The sequence below is a fragment of the Musa acuminata genome, chromosome BXJ1-1 (assembly GCF_036884655.1).
Source record: "Musa acuminata AAA Group cultivar baxijiao chromosome BXJ1-1, Cavendish_Baxijiao_AAA, whole genome shotgun sequence".
Classification (NCBI taxonomy): Eukaryota; Viridiplantae; Streptophyta; class Magnoliopsida; order Zingiberales; family Musaceae; genus Musa; species Musa acuminata.
In genome coordinates this window covers 33037521-33048425 of record NC_088327.1, presented here as the reverse complement: position 1 = coordinate 33048425, position 10905 = coordinate 33037521, and the positions used below count along the sequence as shown (strand labels likewise).

The window sequence follows — 10905 nt, the reverse complement described above, 5'->3', positions numbered from 1 at the left end:
TGGGTGTCCTTCCTGATAGCCAAGGATGAAGGAGAAGGTTGGATAGAGCACAAAGACCTTTGAAGTGAAGGCTATGTTCAGAACTCAAAGCAGCTAAATCTCTTTCCAAGCAACTTGCACACAGACATGAATTCCAAAGCATCACTATTTTGATTGCCGAAACAAAATTAGTCCAATTATCTGCTGCAGCATCCTCTTAATCTCTAAGATAAATTACATTCAGAATTCAGAGTGTACTGTGGAAAATTACTAATGAGGCAGATGTTATCATAGAGGTTCAATCATAGTCATTCAAACTATTAAATTGGATCTGGAAAAAGCCATGACTCAGTTTTTACTATGATATTGAGTGATATATCCAATTATGTTGGCAGTCCCATCGAGCAATGTTGGTTGTTGGTCCAGCCCATAGATGGGCTTGGATTGATTGATTTGAGCCCAAATCTGATTATTAAAAACAAACAAGAAATAGAGACGTGAGCGAGTGAGGGGTGTGCAAACGGTGGAAACTACAGCGATGCAGAAAAAGAACAGAGGGAGAAGATGAGAGATAAAATTAAGATTTCGAGGCTTAAATAATCAAGTAACTAAATTTTGTATAAAGAATCCTTGCAATAAGCTCTATAATCTTAACGGTACCGATATATAGTTTATTTTTTCTGAAATACTTTTTTACTATACCCACTTGGTGAAACCTAAAAGTTTTTTTTCATGAAATCCATCCATGATATATTATTGTTGAATCAAGATGTATATTCTTGATGTTATTGATCCTTTAATTATTCTAGATAAGACTTATTATAAATATATTATTATTATTGGTGATAGTAAAAGTTTGAAGTAGACTACGATCCTATGATTTTTTTCGTATTAGATTTTTTACGTAAAAATTCAATGTCTCATTTTGCGATCGATTCATTATTTTACTATTTATATTACTTTGGTTAAAATTTATTTTTAGTAATAAATTGATATTTTGACGAGGAACCTATATTAATACGTAAAGAAGAAGGTAAAAGAATTATTCCGTTGTAATAATTTTTTCAAAACTTAACTTGAATCACATGTAACTTAAAAAAACACAGAATTCTTATATAGGTACGGTGTAAAAATCTGATGATTTACTTATTGTTCATGATATTAGTACTTGATCGGCCATCTAGATTATAAGCCTGTCACAAAAGTATTATTTCAGATCCCTGATATGTAATTTTCCAATTTTATGGAAGATCTGAAGTAAAAAACTTAGATATAAAGCTGCCACTACAACTTAGTTATCTAATTGGAAAAATAACTAAGGACCCGTTTAGAGGAGAACCGATCCGATCCGCTTAAAGTCGGATCGGATCGATATGCGGTTATAAATCCGGTAATTTTGAGTTCGACCCCGATTGATTGCTCTCTTCCACACAAACGCGGGATTCCCCGCTGTGATGACGGCGGTGGCGCCTTTCCTCTTCATCTGCACCGCCTTCATTGCCGTCTCCCTCGTCCCCTCCAAGGTACTTCACCAACTAGCTATCTCTCTCCTTCGATTTATGGCCCTCTCGTCATTATTGGCTCAATCTCTGCTATCGATTGCAGAACGCTGACCACAGGTTGCTTCCCTCGTGACGACGCGCTTCATTTGAGAGGACGACGACGACGACGCCGACGACGACGACGACGCCTCTCTCCAGGTATCTCTCTGGCGCCTTCCCTCTCCGCGCGAATTGGATATCCGGTTCATAGTCGGATCAGATCTGGAATATCGGAATTTTGAGACGAACGAGGGCCAATTGGATCCAAGTTGGATCAAATATGATCCGTGGAGTCCGATCCGTTTTGCAGGTGTAGCCCCAGGTGCCTTCTATCGGGAGCTCTCATTTCTGACCATGTCCTTCGCTTCGTCGCCTCGTCGGCTGTCCCTCTCGTTGCTCTTCTCTTTCCTCCCTCGTTCCTTTCCCCAAGGCTAGAAAGTTCAACTCGTTTCGATCGCGAGGGCGTCTCCGCCATCTCCCTTGCTCCAATTTATCCGTCTTCTCCCATCCTTAAATGGTAGTTGACATCTATCATAATCGGTCTTCATAGATCTTTCTTCCCCTCCCAACAGTTTTTGATACACGAGAATGGGGAAGATCCGAACTTTGGCGGCGATCCTGTCAATTCTCTTCGTTTTGGTTGCATCTGTTGCTTCATCTCGTCTTCTACTCGACGATGACAAGGTAAGGTTTTTCTTTTTCTTTCACTTGTATTTTTGTGTCCTTCCTGATAGAGTTTAGGAGATTCCTGACAAGTTACAGATCAGGTTTCACCATCTCCGACTCCAAATCCGGTAACTTCAACAAAAAACAATCTTTCTAAATCGAGCCAGAAGCCTCCAGCAAACCCTAGCAACTCAGCTGATCCTGGTAGTTCTACATATCCACCACCTCTCGATTCTACTCCCGGAGAGCAAACCAAGAAAAATAATGGTCCCGGAGGAAATCCAAATAATTCTACAACTCGTACTGATACAACAAGCAAGGAAGATCCTGCTAAATCTGGAAGCCCTGCCTCTCAAAGCAAAGAGGACAAAGAGGAAAGTGGGAGGCCGACTAAGCCGGAAAATAATTCTGTGGTGAAGGAAACATGCGATTCACAATCTACTCGATGCTCTTATGAAAAGTTGGTTGCTTGTCTTCGTCGTTCTGAAAATGGTAAAACAATTTTCTTGATCTTCTAAATATGCATCCCATGCTATACGTAGTCATATGTTCTAGTGAAATCATGTTATATGTTTAATTGTCCTCCTGAATGTTCGTAGCTTCGCATTTCTAGATTGTCATTTAGGTGATATCCCATCCCTGCAGAAAATGTAGATGGATGGTCTTCAGCCATAACTGCTCTACTTCTGTTGGATCTTTGATCTTGGTCATAATAGAATTACAGTTGTTGTAGATCCATCATTAACATTAATCTCTTGATTAGCCAAATCTTCAACAAATGTTTCACTGTTTTGACCCTCTTCATGTACAGACACCACCCATTCGTTACCTTTGAAACCCATAATGGTTTGATTCAAGTCTTTCACTTGCTTTGCATTTTTTTCATCTCAACTATTTCACCTTTTATTGATTTTAAAAGTGCCTATTTACATTTGAGTGTCTCTCATTATAGCTGATTCTCTGCATAGTAGTATAGTTTTTTTACTTAATGTAGTACTTGTAGTATCTTGCTCCAATTAGTCTCATTTTGGTGTGGACTATGGCTTCTGATGGTTTATGAGTCAATATTAAACCCCAAAGTACCTTCTAAGTACTTTTTAGGGGTGTGGCTCACATGGTATTCGAGCTCAGGTCATGACACACAACATAAATGAGCAAAATCCGCTGATAGTATGTGGGCCATGTTAGGATCTATTGTGCATTCTCATGAATATTTATTAGACAAATGTGCATTAGGTATGGTGGCAATTGTATGATGGACCATAGCACTTTCGAAACCCACACCATCTGTAGGGATTATAGTGGTCCATGTGATTTGTGGATAAAATACGTAGGCTAAGAACTTATACAAAATCTACTATGGGCAAGATGTTCTGATACCAAATGATGCTAGGGAAGATCTGTAATACCAAATCTAATATGGACAGGTGCTCTGACACCAAATTATGATTTAGGACGAGTGTATGTGGGACAAATATCATATTTGTTCCTTTTTATGTCAAATAATATATCTGCCATTTATACATACTCTTTTACAAAATGATGCCTGACACATGCAAGACATCAAAATCAGATAACTGTATATTCCTCTTGATTTTGCAAGACATCAAAAATCAGATAACTGTATATTCCTCTTGATTTTTAACTCTTGGTCTCCTAATTGCCATTACTTGATATTAATTTGTGTTGAATGTACATGCCTAGAAAATGCATTTAACTGGTAGGGTAAGCTGTTAATGCATCATGCTGCCATATAAGTATGTGCTAGATCACATACTAGTACTGTGTATACCTTACATGTGCTAGCATAAGTACAACAAATAATGGTTGCATACATAAGGATGCCCAGAGAAGAATTTGTGGAACTTAGAGGCAAATGTCAGTATCAGTATATAGCATAGCACCATCTATCATAACCTTATTAATGAGGCATGATATATATGGTAGCCATGGCACTTTATCTTTGGTTTTTGTAAATTTTAGGATATTCCTATTTTGGGAGTTCTGATGTCCAGAAAGGAAGCCCTTCATTCTTTTGCTAACTTATGATAAGCTTTAATAATTTAGGGGGAACAATCTTGAGTGAAAGTGGACATAGATTGACAATTAGTTTGGAAAAGTATGTTAGGTTGTTATTATTGTTGGATTGGACAAGATTTGGAGGTTTGTTTTGGCAATTGGCATTATATTAAAATTACAGCAGGAAGGTTGTAGTGGCCAGTGGAGTGTTGTATGATAAATTACATGTTGGTGAGTTTCAAAGAGAACTTCCTAAAAAACTTGGAAGGCAACAAGACCAGTCTATACTATGTTGGAGCATAGGCACACAACAAAATTATCAAAATGGATGCGAGCCAAGGATTTGCATAATGTTATTTGTGATGAGCTATCTTCTTTGGCATCAGGGCACAGATTTGTCCTTCGAGAAGGCACTTCACATGTAAAAAGGTAGACCCTCGCCTAGAAGCCATAAGCTTCCGTAACTCCCAACCAATGAGGGGATCTCTCATAACCTCATCTATGCTATAACAGACATGATTCTTATAGTCTGGTGACCAGGTTTAGATTCATGTATAACCAAAGGAAAATTGAAAGATATGAAACCCAGAAGATTTATGAGCAAGTGGAGGACAAATTGGTGGTAAGCAGTGTTTACCCTTCAGGAAAAGGGACTAAAAACAGAAACAATTTGCTGATAGTAAAACCTACAGAAGATTATAAGTAATTTGGACAATGATCTGCAACTTTGTGTTTTTGTTTCTTTTCTTTTGTTGAAATGAAGCTGGAAGCAACCTCTATCTTGAACCAATCTTTGTCTATCTTGAATCTCCATTTCATGGTCAACTGTTTGGAATCCATAATATGCTTAGAGATTGAACTTGCAAGGAGACGTTGCTTTTGGAGAATTGAACTTCAACTCTTTCAGATTTAGATAAATAATATATGGAGACATAGGTTGGAAGAGCCTAAACCTAGTTCCTGCATTGATGAATAAAAGTAGGTTTCCCGATGGCCAAAAAGTTGTTCTCTATGAAGGTAATGCTTCGTAAATGAGGTGCTCTGATTAATTGAGCTATAATTATTGTCATTGAGACCTTAAACTTTTAAAAATTAAGATCCTGTGTGATTCATGAAAGAAAATTTCTTTTTCTGTTGATTATGTTCCTTGCAAATGTGTGAAACTGAGTCTATTATGTTTACCGAATGAATTGTTAATCCTTAAACTTATAAGGAATTAGGAAAAAACTTCTTAATTATGATATTATAGAATCACCTAATCATGCAGAGAAAATATAGTTAGGACAAATAATACTATAAAGGCCCTTCACATCAACTGTTAAACTTGCAAGGAACGTAGGAGAAAACTTCTTAATTATGTTTATTCTAGAATCACCTAACCAAACCAAGATGATATAGTTAGGACAAATAATATTTATGAAGGCCCTTCATGCTGTTCTATAGACTAATTTCTTATAAACAATATTTGTGAAATAGATTGTGTGATAATAGACCATTTAAATTTATTTTTTCTTCAATAAATTTTATTAGATTAATTTTTTTCAAAGTCATAAGTTTTTATATGACAATAGTTTCAGTGATTTCACATAAATTACCAAGATTGTCCAAAGATGAGGAAAGAGGAAGTTAAACAAAAAAAAAAAAAATAAATATGAATTGCCTCAGCAGCAGTAGCAGACAACTAAACTACCTATGATCGAAACGTGCCTATTTTTATATAGTGTGCAATGCACAAAGCTATCTTGATTTTCTGCTTTCTATATGAATTGCCTTGGAATTCCTCTCTATGATGCTTGTTGTTGCCAATGAACTTTCCGAGCATGTTGTCTATATTGAGCATCTTTTTCAAAATTTAGTTTCTTTATTAAGTTTTTGTTGTTTTTTACTTGATTGTCAATTTGAGAAGAATCCTCTTAAGGAAACCATGAAGAGTTTGTAGTACTTCAACTCTTTTGTGCTGTCCAGCCCATTTCATCCTTATTAGTTCTCTGGTTCCTTTATTTGCAGATTCAAAGAATTTGTCTCTTTTAGTCCAGAATACTGGGGATGATGCTCTAAGTGTGAAAATTTGGGGAACACCTGCTTTGCATATTGATATTGATATGGTAGCCCTACTCAAAAACAACTCCAAGAAGGTTCATTCTCATTTTCAACACCATTTAGCATGCCTAAATTGAATCTTTACCCTATTTAGTTAGGTAGGAGATGATTACCTTTGACGTTATAGAAGGTAACAAGCTTATTACCTAAGTTGGTGCTGAAATTGTTAAAACTGCTCCAATCATGATATTTACTTTGTTTGTTAAGTATTTATCTGTAAATGGAAATATGAAATTAAGATTAGATAGAGTATTTATATGTGAAGTTGAGTAACCAAGGCGAGCAGTAACCTAACAAGTAAACAAGTTTCTGTGACTTGAACACTCACATTGGTTTTAAATTAGCAACTTTATGATGTCATCAAAGACTAATATACCTCAGTGATGAGAGAAAATATTGAAAGATATTTGTTTTCATTTTTGAATGTTAGTATAGTGTTGGTACAATTTTGAATCAGTCTAACTTTAGATTGATAGAACAAGGTTGATGCAATCCAGTATTTAAATCTATGGGATACCATCTGATAGTGTGTATCTTGTTAGCTGCTTGGTGGTTATTTGTGTGTTGAGAAAGTATTTTGGTTAGTTTTCAAAGGCAACTAATAAGTTGACTTCTCTTTCTAATCTTATGTTGTTCTCTGCAACTTAGTGTCCATGGTCTTGTGTCATGACACATTATTGGAGCATGGATTGGGCAGATTGACTGTTCTAGTTCATTGTCATCATGGTCCTACATGTAGTGCTGAGGATGTGCCAGTATTCTTCTGACTTGGCATGGACTCAGGTTAACCAGGCCAATTTTTGTTCATTGGCATGCATTATATTGGCAAGTTATTGATATATTCCAATGGCATCAAATGGATTCTAAGACATGGCTGTAGTGTTCAACTATTGAATTTGATGTAATATAAATTATGTTTGTTCTGTCTAAATGGTGTGAGATGATCATTGATGTTTTCTTTTATAAGAATTTTATGGACTCAAACTTTCTATTTCAGTCTAAGCTTTGCTGATTCTTCAAACAGCACCTATATTTTTGTTTCTAAAAGGATCTTATGTATAGGTATCTTCATTTTGCAGCCTCCTTTTGTATCGTAGTTTTCAGGGACTAGATATTGTTATGAAAATAAATCATTTTGCTCTGCTAAATAGATGGACCAGATAAAAGCATCTTAATTCTTATTCTCACTTAATGACTTATTTTCCCATCATTGCCAATAATCTTGTTTTACTTCATAGGTACAAGAATAGCAACAAAAAGCCGTAATGTCCCAACTAATTGGGTTAGCTACATAGATCTTTTGTTGTCATTGAGTTCTTCATGAGGCATTGCTGCTGAAATAGATGAAGCCATGACTCTAAATGTTCCCATGTGGTTTTTAATCTTAATCCATTTTCTAATTTTAGGTTAAATCTACCCATGTATATTAAAGTTTCTAGCATTGTCAGTGCCTTTGACATTAAGCTTGCTTATGTAGCAGACATTTTTGCTTGTGGGGATCAAAAAGTGCACCCTCGAAGTTACCTGATTCACCACTTCAGTTGAAAGCTCTAACTCGGTCCTTGATCCAAATAAAGGAACCATACTAATGTTTGCTTATACATGGTTACTTTTGCCACTCAAGCCTGAAATGCCTAATAAAGTAGAAAGGGAATGGATCAGCAAAATGATCATGTTATCACTCTGTTAATATTTTAAGCCAGATCAGTGATGTCCAAACACATGACAATCTAAATAATCTCAAAAGAGGGTATTTTATGTGGGCAGGCCTTAGAACGAAGAGACCAATGCATGGCTCATGGTATTAGTTGATTCTGATACGATATGTTTGATACATAATGCTATTGTTTATGATTGATCTTCTGATTTCTCGATCTACGTAAAAATTGATCGAAATCGACTAAAATTGATCAAAATAAACTTGAGATGGCCAATTCTAGGTGATTTAACAACCTCAGAAAAATAAAAAGAAGAGTAGTAAAAGGGAAGGAAAGGAGGGAAGTCATGCAACGAAAAGACGAAAAAGAAACAACAATGATTGCGATACACAATGAAAACACTACCACTTTGATATTTGCTAATCACTGCAACCATCATAATTGTAGTTTGTCATCATTGTTGTGATGTTCATTATCCTCTGCCAGTGAAACAGTGAGAAAATGATGTTATGATGGGAAAGGGAGGACAAAGATAGTGATTGATATCTTAAGAAAGTATCTATGCCACAACAGAGGAGGGATTCATCTCCAAATACCTAATATTCTCTTCGAATAGAAGTTTTTGTTTATTTGTCTTTTTGTTAACCCTTAAATCACATGATAATTAGAGTAATTCTCCAACATAATCAGTCCATCCTATCTTAAAAACTACTAATGGATATATTTTGTGTTTTTTGTATGACATAATTATAGTGATTTACTCCAATATTATACAGGGATGGTCTGTATCATTACTCCAAAGCAGCTTTGTGCAAACAAAGACAATTTTCTAAAATCTTCGAGGACTGTAAAAGTTTTTAACCTAATGAATTGCAGTTTAACCTTGTATAGAACCTTCCAAAACTTCTTGGTGTTGGGAGGCAAAGGCAACATGTTATGTTAAGGGCACATGAACCAATGAACTCTTGGAGCTTGTGCATCTTGAGATGCATTATTTTCTAAGCTAATCATTGTGGCATTTGTTTTCAGAAAAATGTTGCTTTTGTCATCACTCTGATTGAATATCTGTCAAGACATCTTTCCTATGAATTTTGTTCTAATTTGTATAGAAAAAGCTGCATGCTTACGTGTCTCCTACATGTCGTATCGCAGATCTATCTTCCAAGTAACGATTGGAATGTCACAGAGATTGTCCTAAGTGCAGGAAAGGGGCATTGCACTATTCACATTGCAACATCTGTACCTGACTGGAACTTATTCCAGCAATTCCCTAGTTATGCAACCCGTCTGACCCCAATTTATGGGGCTTACTTTTTGCTTGTTGCCATGGTTCTTGTTGGTGGAACATGGGCTTGTTGCAGATTTAGGAAGAGAGGAAAGAGGGATGATTCTGGAATCCCATACCAGCAACTTGAAATGGGAGTGCAGCCACAGTCCGGTTCAGCAGTTGACTCAAATGCTGTGGATGGTTGGGATGACTGGGATGAGGATTGGGATGATGAAGCAGCGACAAAGCCTTCAGAGAAACACACTTCTACCAGTGTGTCCTCAAATGGTCTCACTTCAAGGACTCCAAAGAAAGATGGCTGGGATGCAGATTGGGATGACTAGGCCTTTAACAAGGTAGAAAGTGGAAGTTGTCCAAGAATGAAGAACAAATGATCTTTAGAAAATGACGGTACAGCTTACAATACCATGATAGCATCTGGTGGAATGTGCATGAGCATAGCTAAAGCCTGCGGTGTTTAAAATGTTCAGGTAGCTTCTCGGAGGATGAAAGTGATCTCACATTTGTAAAATTTTACGCTATATTCAGTTTGCACTCCATATTCTTTTGGTTCGTAGTTATACGTGTTAGTGTGGACTAGTGTGACTTTGGATGGAAGCATAAATTTAGACAGTACACAAGTGTAGAAATCTGTTTGAAGAACAAACCTCTTCAATAACAGCAATTTCATTACCGGAGGATGTTTTGTCAATACAGAAGGTTCCAACTCTCAGTTTGTAATGTCTCCAACCGGTGGAAGTGTTTTTGCCACAATACTTTGCCATTATAATTTTCCTTCTGTAATTTGTGCTTCTCTTTAGATTTGAAATCAAGCAGGGAAAATGTTGGTGTTTAGCTTTTTTGTCTTTTGATGATGGATATTAGTACATGTTTGTCTTCATTTCCTGGTGTGGTTGCCTTACTTTGTATTGGTTTTTCAAAGAATATATTGGACTTGAATTCTTCTTTCTGAGAATTCTTTAATTGCAGTTGCATGTAGGGAAAACCGTGAATGCTGCTGCTGCTTCAAGGAGATGTCTCGAGAAGACCTTTAAGATCTCCGAGGGAAGTCGAGGTATGTGTCTTTGTTTTACACACGAAGTTTTACCGCAAGAGTTCAAGTAGTCTAATATGATATGCTTTCTACCTAAACTGCATCTGTTCACTAATCTATTCACTTGGCGTAGTATATAAGCTTTGGCCTTTAGTTATGGGTACCGGCTATTTAATCCTTTTAAGTGCACAAACCCATAATGATTAATTGTATTTGTATTTAAATTTGTGGTTATCCAATCGTTTATAATTAAAACAAATGAATATTGTAATAACAACTCTAATTAGGAAAATTAACATATTTACGTTCTTGATTAATAAGATTCCTTGGATCAACATGTCAAATGATTATTTACATTATGTGGATGATTAATATAAAAACATATACTAAGATGAAATAATTCAATTATCATATAGTAAGGTTAATTAAAAATCACAATGCAAGTAAAATAGAAAGTCTAGCCAAGTTGTCACCTTCTTTTTAGCATTTTTTTAAATATACTCATCCCGAATGGTTATAATCTTAGAGTAGGCAAAACTAAAGCTTTCTAAAATTTTTATACAATTGAGACATTTTAAATTTTTAATATGTTTGACTTTTTAGTTCACACCTTTTAACAAT

The 10905-nt window shown here is 35.9% G+C and overlaps 1 protein-coding gene across 2 annotated transcripts; it reads left to right on the top strand.

Annotated features, from left to right (window-relative positions):
- Window positions 1-1382: 1382 nt before the first annotated feature.
- Window positions 1383-9928, top strand: LOC135677812 (uncharacterized). Of its 2 annotated transcripts, none has more exons than XM_065190224.1 (6): window positions 1383-1502; window positions 1585-1679; window positions 1831-2204; window positions 2288-2678; window positions 6213-6340; window positions 9116-9928. In XM_065190224.1, exons 3-6 carry the CDS (start codon window positions 2109-2111, stop codon window positions 9572-9574), a joined length of 1074 nt encoding a protein of 357 aa, XP_065046296.1. In that variant the 5' UTR covers window positions 1383-1502; window positions 1585-1679; window positions 1831-2108; the 3' UTR covers window positions 9575-9928. The 2 variants fall into 2 exon arrangements, with proteins under 2 accessions (XP_065046296.1, XP_065046301.1); XM_065190229.1 differs by having other exon boundaries at window positions 1790-2204.
- The last annotated feature ends 977 nt before the right edge of the window (window positions 9929-10905 follow it).

Bases quoted from the DNA above. Each gene is read 5' to 3' on its own strand.
- LOC135677812 (XM_065190224.1), top strand. From the start codon at position 2,109: ATGGGGAAGATCCGAACTTTGGCGGCGATCCTGTCAATTCTCTTCGTT. The intron at 2,205-2,287 runs GTAAGGTTTTTC...GTTACAGATCAG, and splicing joins TTCTACTCGACGATGACAAG to GTTTCACCATCTCCGACTCC. The intron at 2,679-6,212 runs GTAAAACAATTT...CTTTATTTGCAG, and splicing joins TCTTCGTCGTTCTGAAAATG to ATTCAAAGAATTTGTCTCTT.